A 22,110-nucleotide genomic window follows, 5' to 3' on the forward strand; every position below is an offset into this window, starting at 1 on the left:
AACTGGGTCCTCAGTGATGGGTAAGATTTGAAGATATTTAAGGAGAGGAAAACAGAGGAGTGAGGTACACACACCACACATCCCAGGATAGCCTGGCTGGGCCAAGAAGGATGTCACAGCCACGTGGGTACCAGACAGGCTGCTTCTGACTTTCTTACTGGGTCCCCCAAATCTGCCCACAACTACCCCCACCCCTGTCAGTGGTAAGGTAACTACTGTAGTAATAGAAAAATGAGGTTGACTCTACCTAAAGGTGTCTGCTTGTCCGTGGCCTGCATCCCTGCCCATTTCTGTTTGTTATTCCTGTGCTGGGCCTGGGCAAACTTGTGAAGTATATGAAGTGTTTCCTTGGGGGTCCTGCTGCTTCCCTTTTGGGGTACACTTGCCCATCCCCAGAAGGGAACATAACTGCCTATGTTATAATAATCTACCCTTTCCGGTCTGCCCTCTGACTCTCACATCCCCACCCCATCCCACCCTTCCTGCCTCCGTTTAGCAGAGCTTATGGAGCGCCATGTTAGGCACCGAAGCCAATTCAGAAGAAATGTCAGAGGGTGCTGGGAGAAGCTGCTGCAGTTACAGACCTGTGCCTTCGTGCCAGGAGAGAGGAGGCAGGGCGGTCTCGGCAGCTGTGGTATCTCTGCAGCTACCACTCTCCCCTAGTTCAACTTTTGTTCCAACCCAGTGCCTGGGGTGAAGGTGGGTTCTCCGCAGCCTTCACAAAGAATTGTGGAGCTTCTGGGTTCCCCTTCGCCACTCCCCTCTTTGGCAGTTCCCGGCACAAGTGGAGTAGGCAGTGGAATGGGCACCATCAGGGATGTGTCTCCCCAAAACCCTCCACAGCATCACATGGCCCCCGGGTGCTGCATCTCCCTACACCAGGCCTGAAACGGGGCTTTGATAAGATGGAGGGGGAAGGGAGTTCCAAAAGGATACAGGGACAAAGTTGGAGAGGAGGAATAATAGTAGCAAACCTTTGTTGGACATTTGCTGTATGCCTGCTTTGGGGTGCTAAGTACTTGGTATTAACTCATTGATGCTCATGGCAGCCCTATGGGGAGGTGCTATGATTAGTATTATTCCCATTTATGGAGGAAGAAACAGGTAAGTTTAGAGGCTGGCCAGGACCACACAGACACAGGTAGAACTGGCATTGGAACTGACACAGTGTCACTCCAGAACTCCTGTCTTAACTACTCTGTCATGTCTCTTCCCAGCTTGGGCACATAACTTTATGTGCATAACCTGAGTTGCGAAAGGGAGACAGACAGCAGCCCCAGCCTCACCCTGCAGATCCTGATTCAGCTGGTCTAAGTGTTGCCTGAACATTCACATTTTTTAAAAGGTCCACAGGGAATTCCAGTGTGCAGCCAGGGTTGAGAACCACTGATCTAAACCAATCCACCCCCAGGCCGTGCGCAGTGGCTCATACCTGTAATCCTAGCACTCTGGAAAGCCAAGGCGGGAGGATCGCTTGAGGTCAGCCTGAGCAAGAGCGAGACCCTGTCTCTACTAAAAATAGAAAAACTTAGCCAAGCATCATGGTGTGCACCTGTAGTCCCAGCTACATGGGAGACTAAGGCAGGAGGATGGCTTGAGCCTAGAAAGTTTGAGGTTGCAGTGAGCTAAGATGACACCACTGCACTCTAGCCAGGGAATCAGAGTGACACTCTGTCTCAAAAAATAAATAAATAAATATAAATAAACCAATCCACTCTCAATAGCATCCACTAGTTTGCCAGCTAGTGAACAGCTGCACCCTAGAGAGCAAGCTGAGACTGTGACCATGAGTGTGCAAGGGATCCCTGCAAGGACACATTCTGGCACGTGTGGTGAGAGGGAGCTCTGGAAGAATTTAACTGGCAGAAGGAGGAGACGCTGGATATAATTTGGGGGCCCCCTTTCATAGCTCTGCCTTAGGCCTGTTCTGCTTTGAAAGATTCCAGCCAGATACCAAACGGTCCCTTCCTCAGCAAGTGAGGAAAGCTTAACATACTACACGAGATGGTCTCGAATTATTAGCAGAGCAACTTAGCAATAGCTAAAAATGAACTGAGGCAAACTAAGTCCCCTCAGACCAGGAAGAAGGCCCACCAGGACGAGATGTTGGGAAGACAGTTTTGAGCCAGATTTGGAAAGCTGAGCATAGTGTGGCTGGAGGAGAAAAGAGAGGAATGCATCTGCAGTGTGAAGAGTGAGATGTGAGCAAATGTGTGGAAAGTAGAATGGTTAGGTCTGGTAGAGGGAAGAGGGCAAGGTAAAGTCTTCCAGAGCAGAGACTTTGCTGGAGAGGGATAGCATGGAGAGCCGGGAGACGAGGGCAGGGGTGAGACGGTGGGGAAAGCCCAGCTGCAGGAGTCTACAGGCTCTGCCAGGAGGCCTGGGTTTGCTCTGATCAGCATAGGGGTCCGCTCTGGTACTGGCGAGCACTGAATGGGAGGCAAAGGAAAGAACTGGGCACCCACACTGCCTGATGCAGGGCCTAGTGAAGCACCAGCTGATTCTGAGACTGGCACATACCTCCGAGATGGCCCCAGAAAAGGGTCTTCCAGATGAGTCCCCGTGTTGCCAGGCCAGGGAGTATCCCTTACTCAGAACTCGTAGAGCAGCGCTGTCCAGTAGAACTTTCACTGATGTCGGAAATGTTCCATATCTGTGCTTTCCACTATGGTAGCCACTAGACACACGTGGCCATTGAGCACTTGGCCCGCGGCTAGCGCAACTGAGGAAGTGAATTTTAAATTAATTGAAATGTAAATACGGTGGTGAGTGGCTACTGTATTGGACACACCGTCCTACGGCATCTGTTGCCTGACCAGTGATTTCATACTTACCATCTCAAGCTTCCTGTACTGGGAACCTTCTCTTTACTAGATATTTTATTAGGCACTTTACACAAATGATCTCATTAACTGCTCACAGCCTCTCATGAGGAGGTATTATGAGCCCCATTTTAAAGGGGAGGAGATAGAGAAAAAGAAAAGCCTCCCCAGAGAGTGGTAGAGCTGGATTTGAATCCGGGACTGTCTGGTTCCAGTGCTTATGATTTTTCTATTATAGGACATTTCTTCGTACCGTTTTCTCTTCACCAACTGGACAAACTGATTCTCCATGCAGCCTCTTGCCATCTACGAGGTCCCCCTTGCTCACACCTATGAACTAGTCTTACATGCCCTCTCTTTGTTCTCTCACTTTGGGATGACTTCCCAAATGGGCCAGCTGGGGGACACCACGACCACAGAGCCTGAGCGAGGTGGAGAGTAAGTGAGGACAAAGGCTCCCGGCACGCGGGATCACTGGGCTGGTGGCTGGCTGCAGAGGACCGGAAGAGTCAAAGCGTGTACAGTGCAGAGCTGAATGGAAGCCTGTGAGACCTGAGGCAGCATGTCTGGGGACACTCTTTCAGATTTGAGTTCCCTTTTAGCCCCAGAAAGCTTCAGACCTGCCCCTAAGTTCTTCTTGAAGTATAAAAGCAGAGAACAGATAACTATTTCAAGCTAGAACTCATGGGTATCTATAAATTGGAGAGATTACTGGTCCACTCAGCATTCATTCAGTGAAAGTATATCAGGCACCTTAAGGATTTGGATTCAATAAGGCTAAAAGGCCTGAGAATCTGCTTTTTAACAAAACCCAGGCAATTCTATAGCCCATAGATCGCACTTGGAAGTCAGATTGTCCTGGTCTCAAATCTCATCCCTTTTACTTGCAGGTTGCTACTAATATAGTGTCTTGAGTTTCCCAGTGCACAGCTATAAGCAATCTCTTCCCCCTCTGATCTTCCCTGCGACACAGGTTCTCAGCCCGGGCTGCACATTGGAATAACCAGGAGAGTTTAGACAAATGCTGATGGCCAGGACCCAGCCCGGGGTAGCTGACCGGAATCTCCAGCGTGGGGTCGACACTGACGTGCAGGCCTGCACAGGGACCCCTCCCTTCATCTCTGATGCCTTCAGGGCATGCGCCACAGCCCGCTTCGTGTTTCTTGTCTCTCCTTTTGGCTGGGCTGCGTTACCTTCAAGCCTCCACTGCCCTCAGTGTCGTGCCTGTCACAAACACACTGAATAAAGCATTTTCAATGGAATGAAACATTTTCCCCTATTTCAGTTCAGCTTTATGGGCACCATAATATTGCCCCAGAAGTCAGAACCTTTTGCCCAAAGACTCTTTTCTATGTCCTTTTTTAACCATCCTCGTTTGTGCTGGATCTTGAGTGGCCTCTTCCTTTAGTGTAGCTCTGTATGCAGCACCTCTTGTTAGAGCAAGGGCCAGGAGAGAGAGTAGCACTTGGGATCAGAGCCCCACGGGCTGCACTCACCAGGCTTCAGGTAGCTGGTGCCAACCCCTGCCAGCTCCTGATGCCCCCACTGTTGGCAGCACAGGGGCCGAGGAGAATCACCCGGGCTGGAACTCCTTTCTTCTAAAGCTTCTTGGCACAGTGGTAGGCAAGCGGGAGCAGGCCCGTCTCAAGCAGAATCATGAGGCAGATGAGGATACTTCACATGCTAAGTCCCCTCTCTTCCTCCTTTAACTACCAATGGCCACTGTCCCCATGCCTTTTCCCTTCCCCTCCCTCTAAGCCTGCTCCTAAAAAAGGTAAACTAATTCACACTAGGTCGATTATTTCAAATCAAGTGTGCTACTCTGTCCAAGGGCTTTTTGTTTGTTTTTAAATCAAAGAGGAGTGTTTCGAATGATGGAGTCATTATAGCTGTCATTATAGATTAAGTATTTTTGAGGGGAGCGGAGGTTCTTTCTGAATTTCTGGAATTACAGAGTCTATCCACTCTGAAATCAGAGGGACGTGGGAGAGCACCTGTTTCTGCAGGAGTCGCCGCCTCTGTTTTAGAGAAGAGGGGATTTCGCCCTTGGGAACCCACTTTCAAGGTACCCCTTGAGAGGCACCGACAGCGATTCTTACGTGGCCCCCTCTACCCCTGCCAGATGTGGACGAGTGTGTGGAGGGAACTGACAACTGTCACATCGATGCTATCTGCCAGAACACCCCACGGTCATACAAGTGCATCTGCAAGTCTGGCTACACAGGGGATGGCAAACACTGCAAAGGTGAGGCTGGGAGGGGGCCTGGAGAAGGGGAAACCAGTGCCACTGCCCTCCGTCTGTGCATCAGACGGTGCATCGCACCAAGACTGGAAATGCCCACGGGCCAAGGGTGGGTAGCTGCATCTTCCTAGAGGGGGCACCATTTTCTAATTTGCGCAAAGGCTCCCTGCAGGCTAGCGGAGGCCTTGGTGGTGATAGTTCACAGCCCAGAACCAGCTGGGTGGGAGCACCGGGATCATGGAACCAAGGCCTGAGGTTCCCTGGCGTTGATACCTCCATCTTTAGACCCTCACACTATCTCCCACAAAGGATGGAAACAAAGAGTGGGCCCCCGGGGAAAATTCATACCGTAAACACGCACATCTTGCCCTCATAATTAATGTAATGCAAATTAAAGTAGCCTTGAGATATTATTTTACATTTATGAACTTCGGTGTTGGTAAGACTTCAGTGGACTAGGTGCACTAATTAGTTCCTGGTCACATCATAAATTGAAAAGTAATTTTGTAATACCTACCAGGAATCTTAAAAGGTATTTATACCACTTGACCCGGGAATTTTACTCTTGGGGAATTATTCAAAGGTAATTCAAAGAAACAAAATAATATATGGGTGAAGTTGTCCTTTAATGATTATCTATGATAGTAAAATAAACGAAAGAAATCTAAGTGCCTAACAGAGAAAAAGAGTTATGAGAATAGAGAAATAAGTTATGATATTCTGCAGCCACGCACAGCGGTGATGAGAAAGACCGGATGGAGACATGTGAAAATGTTTATGATTTAGGTTTAGATGAAAATAGCAAAACACAAAATGGTTTGTAACACACACACACACACACACACACACACACGCTTGTATTTTTTGAAAAAGCAGCCACAAGGCTGAGCCCAGGGGTGGACAGTGCGTTTGCTGGGTTCCCAGGTGGGTTCCGGCCCTGGTCACAGCTTCTCTTTGTCCACAGATGTGGATGAGTGTGAGCGAGAGGATAATGCAGGTTGTGTGCATGACTGCGTCAACATCCCTGGCAATTACCGATGCACCTGCTACGACGGATTCCACCTGGCACATGATGGACACAACTGTCTGGGTGAGCAAGGGAGCGCGGATTTGGTAGGGGGACGTCTTGTGGGGAAAGGGGTCTTCTCAGCATCTCCTATGTCCCAGGCAAGGAGGGAAAAGTGCTCCATTCCTACAAGAGAACAAGGTCAGCCTCCCCTTTGAGACTGGCCACTAAGGATGAAATAATCCTTCTGCTGAGTGAAAAACATCAGAGGAGAAGCTGCTACAAATGCTCCCAGGGCAAGGGCCGGGAGATGAGAACAGTGGGTGTAGCCAGTGAGTGAAGCGTGGTGAGAAGATGACTTGGCTGCAGACAGATCCTGGTTCTGCTGCTTACCGACTGGGGCTTGGGCAAACCAGCTACTCTCTGGGAATCTCAGCTTCCTCATGCCTAAAATGAGGATGGTAATAACCCACTCGGAGGCTGCTGGGTGGACCACCATGAGAGAACATGTGTAAAGAGCCCTGTACAATCCTTAGCACATAGTAGGTGCTCGGTAAGTGGGAGGGATGTTGTTGATGACGACGATGCTTCTCCGTGCCCCAGGGAACCTCTGACCGTTACAGGCCAGTTTTCTCCCAGCTCTTCCTGCAACCTCCAGTCCCACCTTCTCCTCACTTCTGAGACCTCAACCTGACCTGATCTCTTTTGTCCCGGGAGCTGGATCAGAGATAGGAGAATCTCTAGGGAACTGAACTCAACTTTGGTCTCTGTCATTTTGGAAAATGACTCGGGCCAAGTCAGATTCTTCCTCAGGTAGAAAAATTTGAAGCCCATGGCAGCAACGGATTTGAGATTTGAACCCACGAGTCCTCTCCCAAACTCCTTCTGGTGCGAAAACAGAAATAGGGCACTGGAAGCACAGAGGACCAGGAAAGGAAGAGAAGCAAGATGAATGATGCCCAGAAAACAGGCTAGGCTGGTCCTAACCCCCTACCTCACCAAGCGGATGAATTCTCTGAGGTCCCACTGGCCAAGGAAAGCCTCCTTACTGCAGAGCTGCCTCCAATCCCTCTCCGTGAACCAGGCTGCAGGTTTCTTCTCCCAGCCCAGGCCTCCACACGCTGACCCCTGCTGGGCCCTTACCCCCAGCCCTGGCCACCTCTCCTACCACTTTAGCTACTAGGGAAGGGCCTCATTTCTCATCTGCCCATTCGCCCTTGAGGAACTTTTTTAGGACTCCTTTGGGAAGAGAAGCTGTGACACTTGGACCAGGACAGTGAGTTGCCTGCAGGACTGATAACATGAGCTTCTGAGTTCTTTGGCAGCCTTTGACCTTTCTAGGCCCCTGATTCTCACCAAGTCTAGTTTCCCTATAAGTGTTCTGGGGAGAACCAAGCAGAGGGACAAGAGAGGGCCAGGGGAGCAAAAGTCTCCCTAGGGTTAGGGTTCAAAGCCTCAACCCTACCTTTGGTTCATGGGGGAACCTTGAGAAAGTTGTCCATGCCCTGGGCCTCAGTTTCCCCACTGAGAATTGGAGGAAAGAGCTTGACTAGAGTAGCAAAGCCACAAGGTTAGAATAGAAGGGAGCAAATAGGAGGATGGAATGTAGGATGAGACGAGCACAGGAAGATCAGGATGGGGAAAAGTCAAGAGTATAGCAAGAGATGGGCAGAGACAGGAACAAAGCAGAGGAAAGTACACCTACTTAGCTCTTCCAACAGGTGTATCTCTCCAACAAGAGCCAGCTGGATCTGGGTCCCTCTGCCCTTGGTCAGAAGGGGCAGGGAGGGTTTCAGGGGCTCGGCAGAGAGGATGGGAAGGGACGGGCAGAAGAGGCCCTCAGGAGCCCAGATTCTAGCTGCTCCCTTTGGCAAACAATTTCCCTGATGCCTCCGGACCAAGGCAAGCTGAGAAGGGCTGTGGACTTGGGAGGGCGGTAGCTAGCACAAAGATGGAGTCAAGGCGTTGAAGTGGGAGCTCCAGGGTGAGCTTGGCTCTGGGACCTGGGGCTGGTGATTTTGGGGTGAGAGCCTACTGTTCCACTTCCCCCATCTAGGGCGTGGCCTGGCAGCTCTCCCCAGATCCCTCCCCACCAAGCTGCCAGACTGTGTTTTGTTAAACCAAAATAGGAGAAAGGCTAGGAAATATGGCAGCAAGCCCAGGCATGGGGGGAAGGGGAGGAAGGACGGGGCCATGGCCTGTCCACAGAAATGGTCCCTGCCCCACAAGGAGTTGAGGCTCAGCTGCCCTTACCCACCCTGCCCCTCCTAGCTCAGCACCATGGCCATGGCTCTCCCTGCACACGGAGCCATTTCCCAGGTCTCTGGATTCCCTGGCCGCTAATCACAATGAGCTGCCACCCCCACTAACCTCTCCCTGACCAATCTAAGCAAGCTCCATCCTTATCTTCATCCCTGTTCCTCTTCCTCTGGCTCCTTTGCTGATTTCCTCTGCCCTCAGACCCAGTTTCCACAGGTGAGGGAAAGGGAGGCAAGTCTTCACCCAGGTGAGCCAGGTTCAGATGTACCCCTGTCCTCTACTTGCTTAGCTCCCCAGCTCTGTCCTCAGGGTGGCTCTTCTCATCCAGTGCAATATCTGTGCAGAATGTATTCAGGGAAAAAAACAAACAAAACAAACAAAAAAGAAACATCCAGTGGAATAGTAGCTGACCATGGGGTGAGAACTGCCTGGCCCAAGGCTGGGCTTGGGAGGTGGGGGTGAGTGTCTCGGCCTTTGGTGCGAAAGTCCCAGGCATGCCCTGGACCCTGGCCTGCACCCATGGCCCCACCCGTCCTGCACAGATGTGGATGAGTGTGCCGAGGGCAATGGCGGCTGTCAGCAGAGCTGTATCAACATGATGGGCAGCTACGAGTGCCACTGCCGGGAAGGCTTCTTCCTCAGCGACAACCAGCACACCTGCATCCAGCGGCCAGAAGGTCAGCCCGTGACCTGGGAGGGCCCTGTCCCTGCCCTCCCCAGGCTTCTCTTCCCAGCTGTCCCTCAGCACCCCCTAAGTCTTACCCTCTGTTCTCAACTCTGCTAGCTCCATTTTCTCTTGTCCCCCAACTCAATCACAACCTAAGGGCCCATGGACACACACTGTATTAGAGCAAAATCTGCAGGAATTAATTTGGGGTCAGGCTCAGTATGGGATTGAGGCTACTATGGGGTGTCCTCTGTGTCCAGACCTGAGGTGGATATTATTCCTAATATCAATGGCTGAGTTGTGGGTGGCTGAGTTTGTCTAAGTTGCTGCTTATCCGAAAGGGCCTCATCAACGCCTTCTACCTGGGATTGGATTGGGAGGCTCAGGCAGGAACAGTGGGGTATATGTTACCTGTTTCTGTGACTCACCCCTGACCCCGACTAGACTGTGACATCTCTGAGGGCAGGGACTATGTCTAATTCATCTTTGTATCCCCAGCACCTAACAAACTGCCCTGCATGTAGTGAGAGCTTAATAAATGTTGAATAAAATTGCATAGTAACTGTCTATACCAATTACTCCCACTCACATTATAGATCTGGTTGTTATTTATCTTCTTCCTAGTTTGACTCTAAGCTCTTTGAGGGAAGAGATCATGTCTTATCTTTTTCTGGATCCTTCCTAAATCCACCCATTCCCTAGCACAGTGCCAGGCACCTACTAGACACTATTTTTTGGTTGTTTGAAGGAGAGTGTGACCGTGCAGGTTTTCTCTGGGATGGGTATCAGCACCTATCATTGAGAATTGTTCTGTGCTCTGCTCATAGCACCCAGCTCTGTGGGCAAGACAGGAGACCTGTGACAGGGAGAGTCGGTGCCCTCCCGGTGTTACCACCCCAAGTGGAATTCTCCCGATTTCCTAGGCCCCCCTTTCCCCTTAGAGTTCCTCCTCTAGGCATCCAGGGGTATAAAGCATTCACCCCCTTCCTTTTCCCTTTTAGAAGGAATGAATTGCATGAACAAGAACCACGGCTGTGCCCACATTTGCCGGGAGACACCCAAGGGGGGTATTGCCTGTGAATGCCGCCCTGGCTTCGAGCTCACCAAGAACCAACGGGACTGTAAATGTGAGACAACGGGGATGGCAGTGGGGGAAAAGGAAAACAAAGGGGAGGGGTGTGGGGCCTCAGCAGCAAGAAGACAGGGCTGGGAGGAAAAGGGAATATGGGGGAAACAACTAGAAAAGAGGGCCAGTATCCATGTTGTGGAGAACTGTGGTACTCGGGGAGAAGCAAGCTGATAGGCCCCTGCCCTCTGTGTGCACAGTGACATGCAACTATGGTAACGGTGGCTGCCAGCACACATGCGATGACACAGAGCAGGGTCCCCGGTGCGGCTGCCATGTCAAGTTTGTGCTCCATACCGACGGGAAGACATGCATCGGTGGGTGAGGCCAGGGGAGAACTCGGTCCACCTTGATGGGGGTGGGGCGGAGGCCCTTGGGAACCAACCAGGGGTAGTGGGGGAGCACATGGGGCCCAGGTGCTGGGACAGAGGGACTGGCGAGGGAGTTAAAGACCCAGACAATGCCAGGTCTAGTGAAGGACAACTCTAAGAGTGACTGAAGGGCTCACCTGACCCTCTTCCTCTCCCCAACCCACTGGTTCCGCTGCCCTGCCCAGGATCCTCACCGTCCTCTTTGTCCCAGGACAAGGTATTGCCGACAGAATAATTAGCAAGGGTGCTTGCTGACCAAGGCTGTGGTCGAGAAGAGGGGGGAGAGCTGGGGCAACGCAGCCAATGAGGCCTGACCAGAGGCCCGGTTGACTAGTGTGGACAGGAGGGGAGCTGTCATGGCTCACTGTCCCACTCTGGAACTGAGCATGGGACAGAGCGCTCTTTCCTGGAACAACCATCCCTGAACTGCCAAATGGAGTTTCCTGGCTCCAGGTATCTTTTTCCTCTGGATCCTTTCTCTCCTCACGCTCCTCCTGCAATTCCCCTTTCCACTCCCCTCACCCTAGACCCCGCTTCCTTCTCTCTCCTCCAGATCCCAGTGTACCCTTCTCAGCTCCACCTCCAGCCCCCTCTCTTCCTTGTCAGCTCCAGCCTTCCATCTCTCTCGCCCTGGTCTGGGGCCCTCTTAATACCTGGCTCCCTCTTCCTGACTTCCTAGGCCTTACCGCATATATCTTTAGGTGCCCTAGGTGAGTTTAATTCCTTAATTCCTTCAAGTTAATTCCTAATTCCCTAAGTCTTTAGGTCTTCAGTGCTGAGAAGGATGGTGGGACAAAGTGTCCCTTGGAGAAGTGGAAAATGAAAGGGAAGAACTCTGGCTGGGGGAGAGTCTGTGTCTTGAGCCTGGCAGGGGCGAGCTTGCTCTGCAGGCGTTGGTGTTTACGGATGGCCATCCGTTTGGTGGGCCGCAGCATGCTGGGGATGGGCAGGGGTGAACCCAGTCACTCTGTGTGAAGTCGTGTATATCAGAGACATGACATTCGGCTGAAGAACCAGACTCTCCCCACCCCGCTCCACAGGCCTGCTGCCTTCACTGCAGACACCAGAGCAGGGGAGCAGATGATGCTCTCGCAGGGGTCCCTCAGGCACCCGCTCCGGAGACTTGCACACACAGTTCTGAAGTGCTTCTGTAATTAAAATCTCTCCTGCTATGTGTTTCCCTCTGAATTAACTCTTCAAAGACCCTAGAACATTTTTCGGTCTTCACGTTGCCTTCTCCTAGCTGGTGTGTTTTATTAATAGTTCCTTTCATTTTCTCCTCATAGGTCTAATTCTTTTGTTTTCCAAACATCCTACCACCCCCTGGACACATTCACACATCCCCAGAGTCTCCCAAAAGAAATTGCATGGAGTCCCCGAAGAAAATATGCATGAATCAGGACAAAGCTCCGGGCCCATGGATGCGAGGGTCTGATCCCTCTCGAACGTGGCCGCTTCTGAAAACACCCCTATTGAGCTTGAGCTCTTGTCTAAGCCAAGACCCATTCCGTCGTCTGGGCCATAGCCAAGTGAGGCAGTAGAGAGCAAATGAGGCTGTTCTGGGGTTTACAGCTGTTCTTTCCTAGTTCCCCTTCCTCTTCTCTAATAGAACTTATTTTACCCTGCCCTGCCATTACCCTGCCATTTTTCTTGCCAGCCCCAGTAGGAGGAAAAGTCATCGTTTGGAGCTATCAGGACATTCAGATGTAGTGGGGAGAATGAGAGGGCAGTACAGTTAAGCAGAAAGGGAGAGCACCCTTTGGAATTTGGGATTCGGCAGTTTGTAAGACTTGAGGTTGCACCCCAGCTTTGCCTTGGGCATGCTGTGTCGTATTGTGTGCCCCTCTATGAGACTGTTTTTCAGTTTTTCAGTCACTTGGTGGGAGCCTGGCTTCTTTGAGTGTACCAGGGAGGACAAGGCTGAGGAGTGAAGTTGTTGTAAGGGTCTCAGGGGCCATCATCTGGGGCTAGTGGTTTGCGCTTATAGGGTGGAGGAGGGGGTGGGGAGGGTTCTAAGGCCCAGCGGGCCACAGTGGCTCCTGCCCAGCATCTAAACGGTTTTTTTACAATGTCAAACAGGGGAAAGGCGGCTAGAGCAGCACATCCCCACTCAGGCCGTTTCTAATGGTAAATATGTCTGCTCTCTCCGCTTGCTCTCACTGGCTTGCTAGGGGAAGGGCTAACCCGCTGGGGCTCCCACTAACCGCATGCCCATTGGGCCCAGTCAACAGGGCCCCCTGGCAGCCTGGGCACTGGGCCCATCAGGTGACAGGAAACCTGAGTCCCCAAGAGCTGGCCTGGGAGCCTTCATGTTGGTTTTGTCTTTCTTTGTTCCTGTCACTCTCCTCTCCTTCCTCTTCTGCTCCCTCCTCCCACCCCTGCCTTCTAACACCCCACCCCCTTCCCAGCCATCTGCCCCCCACCCTTTCTCTGCATAGTTAGAGACCCAGCCAGCTCCACCTTCCCCATGATGCCGCCCACCGTGCACCGGAGATAGGGTTAGCTACCATCCCCTCCCTGAGGCTTCTTTCTTGGATTCTGACCCACGTCAGTTCACAGTCCCAGCATCACTCACCATTCTCTCCCCCATAATGGTTATGAGCATGGCATTTGCATTCAGACAGACCCGAGTTTGAATCCTGGCTCTGCCACTTTCTAACTGTATGACCTCAGGTGAGCTGCTTTCCTCTCTGATCCTCGTTTACTCTTCCGGAAAATAAGGAGAATGACAGTCTTTCCTTAGGGTTGCTGTGATGACTGAGATAGTGCATGTAGAGTATGTATCTAGTAGGCGCCTGGCACAGGGTTGAGCACAGAGTAACTTGTGGTTTTAATACTGCAACCTGGAGAGCAAAGGGGTCAGGCTGTGCCTCCCTGCTGCCCCACCCTGCTCTGGAGAATGCTGTCCTGCAACGGCGGGCCGCTGCGCCCAGCTTCCTGTGCAGCCTGGGATGGACACTGTGCCAGCTCTGCTGCTTCCGATCCTGGATCCTTCAGAAGCCACCTAGACTTGGCACAGGATCTCTGTTCCCTTCTCCCTACTCCAAGGCTCAGTGGACCTCTTCTCGTGCCAAGAGCACTCTTAGCGGGGAAGGCTAGGCTTGGAGCCTAAACTCAAGGTTTCCTCCTACGTTCCTCCATGCTCTTGGGGAACCTCAGGGGAGACTAAGGTAGGAATCACACCGAAGAGATCCCACTCAGGTTGGGCTGCTCCCAAACCTGGGCATTAAAGGGACCAGGCCACGGCCAGAGACCCACAGGCAGAGGTGGGCTTCTGGAGCCCTGGCCTTGCTGCTTTCGTTGGTGACACGGGTTGGGCCCGAATGTTCGGAGTCAAGAGATTCAAGAAGATGACAGAGCTGACCAGTACTCTCCTCATTCAGTTCCCCCGATTCTGAGAACTACTCTCCTCTTTTCCCTAGCAGAGGCCTTCGGCTCCTCTCTTTCTAACGGGAGAATTCTAGGCCCTCCAGAGGACCATCCACACCTCCTCGGTCCCTGGGTCAGGGCCTTTCGCTATTTGAGCTAATGGTTTTTCCTTGGACTCACCTGATTTTCCCAGGCTGCTGTTTAAACCTATTTTTCTCCTGCTCTGAATCTAGAAAATAGAGTGACCCACCCATTCTCCCTCAACTCTGACCTTCCAGTGAAGGGAAAATTTAGCAGTCAAGAGGGAGCAACAGAAAAGACTTAGCAGAAATAAGGATTCGAGTTTTGACTACCTCTAAGGTTCTCTCTTCCACCTACCTTTTTATCCCCTTCCTTCTCTGGATTCTTCTCCTTTTGCCCCCTCCCCTCACCTATATAATATCTTCCCATTAGCAAAGTAAAACAACAAAACAGCCAGCTTATCGCCATCTGGAACCGAAAAGGAGGGTTTGGGAACAGTTGAAGGTAGCTTAACCCAGTGCGTGCTGTCTCCTCTGAGGATGAGCAGTTAGGCCTGGAACTGAGATCTTTCTTAAGATAGCTGGGCAGGCAGGCAGGGGAAGATAAATGGATGAGCATCCCTCAGCTGTCTTAGCAATGGCCAGGCTCATTCTTCTTCCCAACCTACCCACAGTACAGTTGTCCCACCACGACCCCCCCCACCCACCAGAGATGGTCCGTGGAAAGAGGAGGAAACTCCTGTCTGTCCCTTCTGGTTCCCTGGCAGCCAGAACCACCCTCACTTAGCTCCCATCCCTCCCTGCTCCCCCCTGCCTCCTCCACCCCCTCAGCACATTCCTGCCTGACAGCTCTGGCTTGTACCTGCCTCACTGCTGTCCACCTTGTTTCAATCAAGTAGGGGGCAGGGAAGTGGACTGCTTGGCTGCACTTGTGAGGGGATGGGGGTTGGGAGTGACGGGAGGAAGGGGGCTGGGAGCCTCCCTCTACCCAGTGCTCCTTCTGAAACACAGGGAGGCAGCTGAGGCCTTCCCTTGGGCCTCTGTGGTCTCCACTACCCTCCAAGTTTGGGACTCCTCTAGGCCAGTAACCTGGTTACCATCCCCCACCTCCCTCCTGAACAGAGACCTGTGCTGTCAACAACGGGGGCTGTGACAGTAAGTGCCACGATGCAGCGACTGGTGTCCACTGCAGCTGCCCTGTGGGCTTCATGCTGCAGCCAGACAGGAAGACCTGCAAAGGTAAGGACTCTGAGAGGACAGGAGCGTGGAGACCTTTGGTAAGGACTGGCATGCGGACCAGAGAGAGGGTGCCTATTGTGGGGCCACACCTCCTCGACTCCCTTCTTGTAGAGAACCCAGGACATGGCTAAGGGTTGTCTTCTGTCCACCTGTCCCATCTCAGTTCAAGGAGCACAACAGTCCAGCCAGTTCCTTAGTGCCCCTGCGCCTCCCCTGCCTTGGTTCCCAGCTCTCATTCCTAGTCACCCTCTTAGTTAATGAACATGCAATTCACATTTGTCCCTGGGTCTGGAAGGATATTTGAGTACTGACTTTGTGTGTATACAAGGTCACAGGTGTGTTCCATAACCTTCTTAACCCACATTCCTCAGACTTTCCCAGGGGAAAATGATCTCTCCCCTTAGAAAGGCTGTACTGGCCAAAGGAAGAGTAGGCTAGCAGTTAGGAGCACTGATGCTGGAGCCTGGCTACCTGAGTTCAGATCCCAGCTCTGCCTCTTACTAGCTCCGTGATCCTAAGCAAGTTACTTAATGTCCCTGTGCCTCAGTTTCCCCAGTGCTTGCTTCACAGGTGTGTTGTGAGGATTAAATGAGGTATTATGTATAAAGTACTTAGAACAGTGCTTGGTAAATGGTAAACACTCTGCGTTAGCTGTTATTCCAGTATAATTTCCCAAGCTGCCCATTCTATTTCCCCTTCTTTTAATTCGCCAGGTCTGGGGAATGATGGGGGAGAGGGAGGAGGAAAAAGGGAGAGTAGCCATACTGCAAATGTGATTCATCAGGTCTGTGTCCCCTGGTCACAAGGAGTGGGGACTGGAAGGAGGACCGGGCTCCTTCTTTGTGTCTTTTGGCCCAACAGCTGCGAGAGGAGGGGGAGGGCTGGGGCAGCGGGTCAGCCAGCCAGAGTCAGAGGTTTCCTGCTGGGAAGGACTGTTGACAGGTATGCTAAAAGTGAAGTGGAAGGCTGCCCTCCCTGCTCCCTTCCCCCAACTCGGGGTGAGTAGCCTGGGTCCTGTCTGCCACCAGCTTGGGGAACTTGACCTCAGGAAGGAAGCCATTCACCAGCCCCCTTTCCCTTACTAGTGCTGAAAGCTGCCTCAGGCCTGAGCCTCTCCAGACCTCTCCCAGCCCAGCCCCCTGCCTGGCCCCCGTCACTCCCCCATCAGCTCCCCAGCCTCCCTGGCTCTCCAGGAGGTCCTCCCTGCCTGGCCTCTTTCCCAGCTTCTCCTCCCTTTGACTCTCCACCTCTCCTTGGCTCCCCCCTACCCAGGGCTCTTGACAGGGCCCTTGGTGACAGGTGAGGGACAGGAAAGAGAGAACACTGTCCACCAGCCCTCTTGGGAATAGCCATTAGCTGGAGAGTAAGGGGCATGGACTAGCCCTGTAGGTCAAATGCCCACCTGATCCCTGCTTCAGGCAATTCCCTGAGGGGCTGATTCTGGTTCCCATCTGTCCCCTTCTAAGAGGACTCCATCCCAGAAGAGAGGGTATTACTAATGGCCACAGACCCCATGAACACGGAACAAATGGAGACAAGAGAGTGACAGAGGTGTCAGAAAAGGCAGGCCCAGGGCTCTCCTTGATTTTCCCTGTCTCTGTGAGGGAGGGAGGGATCTTGTCTCCTTATTTGTTCTCAGCCTTCAATATCACCTTTTCTTCTGCTTTTTCCTGCTTCTCCAGACATAGACGAGTGCCGCTTGAACAATGGGGGCTGTGACCACATTTGCCGCAACACAGTGGGCAGCTTTGAATGCAGCTGCAAGAAAGGCTATAAGCTGCTCATCAATGAAAGGAACTGCCAAGGTGAGCAGACTTGAGCCAAGGTGAAATCCTTGGGAGATGTTCTTAGGGTGGGAGAGCTTCAAGGAGGCCAGAGGCCCGAAGTGTTAGAAACTCAGTAGACGCTGTGGAGTCTGCAGGCAGCACCGTCCTGCCAACTAGCAAGCAGGACCCCTTCCTCCAGGCGGACCAGCTCCACAGTGAAGCACGCAGCTTGGCACGGAGTGAGGGATGGATTTCACCCCAATTCTTGTCCTTGGCAGAGAGTGATCTGCCTAACCACACATGGTGGCCCTGACCCACAGGCAACAGATTCTACAGCTCCTAACTGCAAGGACTCCAAGTGGAGGGAGCACAGGGCTGGGCCATGAGCAGGGACTCTTTCAATTCAAGGCAGAGAGCCAAGGCCCCTCACTTGGGCGCTTCACCTGAGTAACTGTCAGGTGCCCCGAGACAGATTCAGTGGCTCAAATCCTTGCTCTTCCAGATATAGACGAGTGCTCCTTTGATCGAACCTGTGATCACATATGTGTCAACACACCAGGAAGCTTCCAGTGTCTCTGCCATCGTGGCTACCTGCTGTATGGTGTCACCCACTGTGGCGGTAAGCTGGCAAGCTTGCAGCCCCCCAGCCACCCTGTCCCCTCTCAACTCCTCATCCTCCAGTCGAATAAGACCCTGAGTTGGCTTGTGGCTATGGGTAATCCCTGGGTGCATGCATTTATTGTGATGAAATGGGAGGAATTAAGATAGTTTCTGAAGGCCAGTTGGGAGGCTGGGGCATCAAAGAACAGCATCCTGCCTCCAAAATTCCTATCTCCCATCCCCATCACTGTCCCTGGACCCACATCCTCAGCTCCCAAATGATAGTCCTTCTGGTAGGTAGGAGTGGAAGGCTTTAAAAAGCTGGTCAGCGTGACCCCTTCTCAATTATTCCTTTGACTGGGGACGGAGATAAGGGGAGGAGGTCTGAGCTCTCCTCAGGCCAGTAGTCATATTGGGGTACATGGAATGCTTTTTAAACTTTTTTTTTAACTGTAAGAATATTTAACATGAGATCTAGCCTCTTAAATTTTTAAGTGTACACTGCAGTATTGTTAACTATAAGCACAATGTTATACAGTAGATCTCTAGAACTTAGTCATCTTGCATAACACAGGGTACCTGGAACTCTAACAAATGTCCTGCCTACTCCCTGGCTCCTACTCCCTCCCCACCATTGTGCGTCTGTCTCCCTGTCCCTTCCCCTAGATGTGGATGAATGCAGCATCAACCGTGGAGGTTGCCGCTTTGGCTGCATCAACACACCGGGCAGCTACCAGTGTACCTGCCCAGCAGGTCAGGGCCGGCTGCACTGGAACGGCAAAGATTGCACAGGTGGGCAGTGCCCTCTGCTGACCAAAGTTGACACTGCAGTTTCAGGGGGGCAGTTGGGGTCCTGAAAAGCAAAAAGTATCATGCAGGGGGAACATGTGAGGTGGGATGGGGTGGAGAATGTAGCTATTTAATTTAGAGACATGAAGTTTCTAGTAAAAAAAATCCCTTCATCAATCTCCATGGGTACCGTAGTTCTGCATGTAGCTGATTCTCTTTGTCCAGATTACAGGGGGAGGGAGAGGCTGGGAAAGGAATGCACCAGTTTCCTGAGGCCTCTCTCCCCTTCCTAGAGCCAGTGAAGTGTCAGGGAAGTCCTGGGGCCTTGAAAGCCATGCTCAGCTGCAACCGGTCTGGCAAGAAGGACAGCTGTGCCCTGACCTGTCCCTCCCGGGCCCGGTTTTTGCCAGGTACGTGAGAGGAGGGTGCTGGAGGGTTTGGGGGAGAGAGGGAAGGCTGGCTGTTTGGGCAGCTCCTCTGCTCCCCTTAGATCCCTCCAGCCAGGAGGGGCTGGGAGGGCAGGTCAGAGTTGTGACAGACCCCTTCTCTCAGAGTCTGAGAATGGCTTCACAGTAAGCTGTGGCATCCCCAGCCCCAGAGCTGCTCCAGCCCGAGCCGGCCACACCGGGAACAGCACAAACTCCAACCACTGCCATGGTGAGCACCAGCCCCCAAGCCTGTTTCCACCCCACTCTCTTGTATTAATTCCCTATTTTTCTCCATTATTTCCCTGGCCTTCCTTTTTCCTGAGTCCTCCTCTTTGCCTTGTAATTATCCAGCCCTACTGCCTCTCTCTCTGCCCCTAACATCTCATCACCTTGGCTTTTGCAATCCCACTTCCCCAGCCAAGCCCCTGGCCTATTGCCCAGCTTCTCAACACCCTCCACAGCACCCTCCACCCCCATTGGGCCCCCATGCTGTGCTGAGCTTCTACCGTCCCTCTAGAGGCTGCAGTGCTGTCCGTTAAACAGCGAGCCTCCTTCAAGATCAAGGATGCCAAATGCCGTTTGCACCTGCGAAACAAAGGCAAAATGGAAGAGGCCAGCAGAATCCCAGGGCCAGGTCTGGACTGGGGACCCCATTCCCATGGGATGTCTGGCCACCAAACCCTCCCCACCCCTCCGCTCCTCTGCTTAGCAAGATCACTTCCAAAAACACACCAGCACCCTGAACTCTGGACAGAGCAGGGGAAAAAGCAGTCGTAGGCATAGGGCCCAACGAAGTCCACAGGACATTCCCTTCCACCAACTGATTAGTATCCTAGACTAAAAGAGGATTGAGATAGTTGCAGTCAGAGATCTGGTGAGGTCTGCCTGGGTTGGGGTGAATAAGTGAGAACTTTCCATGTCACCAGGGGGTTCCTTGGGGTTGACAAGTCCTCTCCCCCAGGTGGTGCTCCCTGCTCTGACTGCCAGGTCACCTTCATCCACCTCAAGTGTGACTCCTTTCGGAAGGGCAAGGGCCGGCGGGCCCGGACCCCTCCAGGGAAGGAGGTCACCCGGCTCACCCTGGAACTGGAGGCGGAGGTCAGAGCCGAAGAAACCACAGGTAGGACTAGGGCCCTGTTGGGAGTAGGGCCAGAAGGAGAGGGCAGAGGTGGGAAAAACACAGGTCTCAGCAGCAAAAGGGAGGGATAGGGGCAGACCCTGCCTAATGCCAAGGCCGAGAGCTAGTCCCTCTTACCATGCCCCTCCTGCCTCCCAGCCTTGCTCCCCTGCCCTCCTGCTCACAGCCACTCTTTCTTTCTCTTCCTTCTCTGATGCACACTGCCACCCCCCACCAGCTGGCTGTGGGCTGCCCTGCCTCCGACAGCGGATGGAACGACGGCTGAAAGGGTCCCTGAAGATGCTCAGAAAGTCCATCAACCAGGACCGCTTCCTGCTGCGCCTGGCAGGCCTTGATTATGAGCTGGCCCACAAACCAGGCCTGGTAGCTGGGGAGCGAGCAGAGCTTGCGGAGTCCTGCAGGCCCGGGCAGCACCGTGCTGGGGCCAAGTGTGGTAAGGAAGCTTGCTGGGGAGCATGGGAATGGGGAAGGCCTGGGTCGGGCCTGATTCAGAGCAGGACCCTTCATGGCCTCAGTTGCATCTCTTAAATTATGAGGCAGCCAAGACTCTCCTGCCCACCATCCTCCCTTCCCTTGTCCCAGGCTGAAATCTAGAAGGATACCAGGAGGGGCCGGCAACCTTCCTGCACACAGCTTTGACCCCCCATTCCCCATGAGCAGGATTCTGTCTGTTGCCTGACAAAGAGATTCTCCCTGAATCTGAGGGAGTGGGAAGGGGAGTCCCAAGCCTGGGTGGTGGGAAATGGGGGGTGGGTGGCTAGCACGGCCGACTCTCCCTCAGTCAGCTGCCCGCAGGGAACGTATTACCACGGCCAGACGGAGCAGTGTGTGCCATGCCCAGCGGGCACCTTCCAGGAGAGAGAAGGGCAGCTCTCCTGCGACCTTTGCCCTGGGAGTGATGCCCACGGGCCTCTTGGAGCTACCAACGTCACCACGTGTGCAGGTGCCAGGGGAACAAACAATACAGAGTGGGGTAGGGTGGGCACTGGGACACCCATGGCATGGGATTTCCCAAAGGGCAGGCCCAGGCTCCAGGCCACTTAGTCGACATCTTGCTGTCCCCTGAGATTGGGTGACCCGTGGGGATGACTCAGGACCATCCCCATCAGAGTTGGGCCCTTGATTCACTACAGGTCAGTGCCCACCTGGCCAACACTCTGTAGATGGGTTCAAGCCCTGCCAGCCATGCCCACGTGGCACCTACCAAGCTGAAGCAGGACGGACCCTATGCTTTCCATGTGGTGGGGGCCTCACTACCAAGCACGAGGGGGCCATCTCCTTCCAAGACTGTGACACCAAAGGTGAGTGGGCTATTCACCCCATTGGGGATACCCCCATCACAACTTCCAAAAAAAACTCTCCAAGTCCCCAGAGTAGACCTGACTATGTTGTCCCACCATTTCCCCCAAACCATGAAAAGGCCCAGCTGCCTGACCAGCCATACCATCCTGCACCTAGGACCCATCCTGGCCCTCCACCAGTCCCAAGCCTGGGAACTGAGAAATAATTAACAGTCCCACTTACCCCACTGCTTTGAAGAACTAGTGGCACATTCCCCTCCATACCCTAAATGAGTTTCTGTATAGATTTGATACTGTGCTCAGTGTCTGGAAAAAAAGGATTGGCACTATAGCCAACCACTCTGAAAACTTTGTTTTTCCCTGGGCTTAAATTCTGACATGACTGGGAAAGTTTGGGACCCTGGAAGGAACTCTGGTGTTGTCAATCTCCTGATTCTCCATGATGAATGTATCCTGCCCATCCTGTGCCCCAGAATTCCCACCAGCCTGCCATCTTGATTCCTGCCTTTCCCCCTTGCTGCAGTCCAGTGCTCCCCAGGGCACTACTACAACACCAGCATCCATCGCTGTATCCGCTGTGCCATGGGCTCCTATCAGCCTGACTTCCGACAGAACTTCTGCACCCGCTGTCCAGGAAACACAAGCACTGACTTTGATGGCTCCACCAGTGTGGCCCAGTGCAAGAGTAAGTGGCAAGTCAGGCTGTAGAAAAGGGAGTAGAGACATCTGGGAGCAATGGGCATGGAAAGAAGGAGGAGTGGCAAACCAACAGGGAGCAGGGCTGGGGGGTGGATGGGCAGGAAAGTCCCACTCTCCACCTCTCCCCATTCCACTCAGTCTCAAGGTCAGTTTCTAGGCTGGATCCTGTAGCACCCTCTCCCTGGAGACAGGTAATGAGACAGACAGATGAAGTGAGAAGGAAAGGTACTAAAAGGGCAGGAAGGAAGATGGACCCAGAACTTGGAGA

The 22,110-nt window shown here is 52.9% G+C and overlaps 1 protein-coding gene across 3 annotated transcripts in view; it reads left to right on the plus strand.

The window, feature by feature from the left end:
- Positions 1-22,110, plus strand: part of SCUBE3 (signal peptide, CUB domain, EGF-like 3) — a 34,914-nt gene that overhangs the window by 8,147 nt on the left and 4,657 nt on the right. The window contains exons 2-19 of one of the 3 annotated variants that reach the window (XM_012646589.1): positions 4,945-5,067; positions 6,029-6,154; positions 8,872-9,006; positions 9,998-10,123; positions 10,323-10,439; positions 12,573-12,620; positions 15,005-15,121; positions 16,804-16,926; positions 17,390-17,506; positions 18,154-18,279; positions 18,570-18,686; positions 18,829-18,933; positions 19,222-19,338; positions 19,666-19,824; positions 20,060-20,275; positions 20,624-20,785; positions 20,976-21,143; positions 21,667-21,828. In XM_012646589.1, coding sequence (XP_012502043.1) covers positions 4,945-5,067; positions 6,029-6,154; positions 8,872-9,006; positions 9,998-10,123; positions 10,323-10,439; positions 12,573-12,620; positions 15,005-15,121; positions 16,804-16,926; positions 17,390-17,506; positions 18,154-18,279; positions 18,570-18,686; positions 18,829-18,933; positions 19,222-19,338; positions 19,666-19,824; positions 20,060-20,275; positions 20,624-20,785; positions 20,976-21,143; positions 21,667-21,828 — 2,364 coding nt within the window. The remainder of the gene's footprint in view (positions 1-4,944; positions 5,068-6,028; positions 6,155-8,871; positions 9,007-9,997; positions 10,124-10,322; positions 10,440-12,572; positions 12,621-15,004; positions 15,122-16,803; positions 16,927-17,389; positions 17,507-18,153; positions 18,280-18,569; positions 18,687-18,828; positions 18,934-19,221; positions 19,339-19,665; positions 19,825-20,059; positions 20,276-20,623; positions 20,786-20,975; positions 21,144-21,666; positions 21,829-22,110) is intronic. The other 2 variants (XM_012646590.1, XM_012646591.1) reach the window with 2 other exon arrangements.

Source organism: Propithecus coquereli, unplaced genomic scaffold, assembly GCF_000956105.1.
Source record: "Propithecus coquereli isolate 6110/MARCELLA unplaced genomic scaffold, Pcoq_1.0 Scaffold248, whole genome shotgun sequence".
Classification (NCBI taxonomy): domain Eukaryota; kingdom Metazoa; phylum Chordata; class Mammalia; order Primates; family Indriidae; genus Propithecus; species Propithecus coquereli.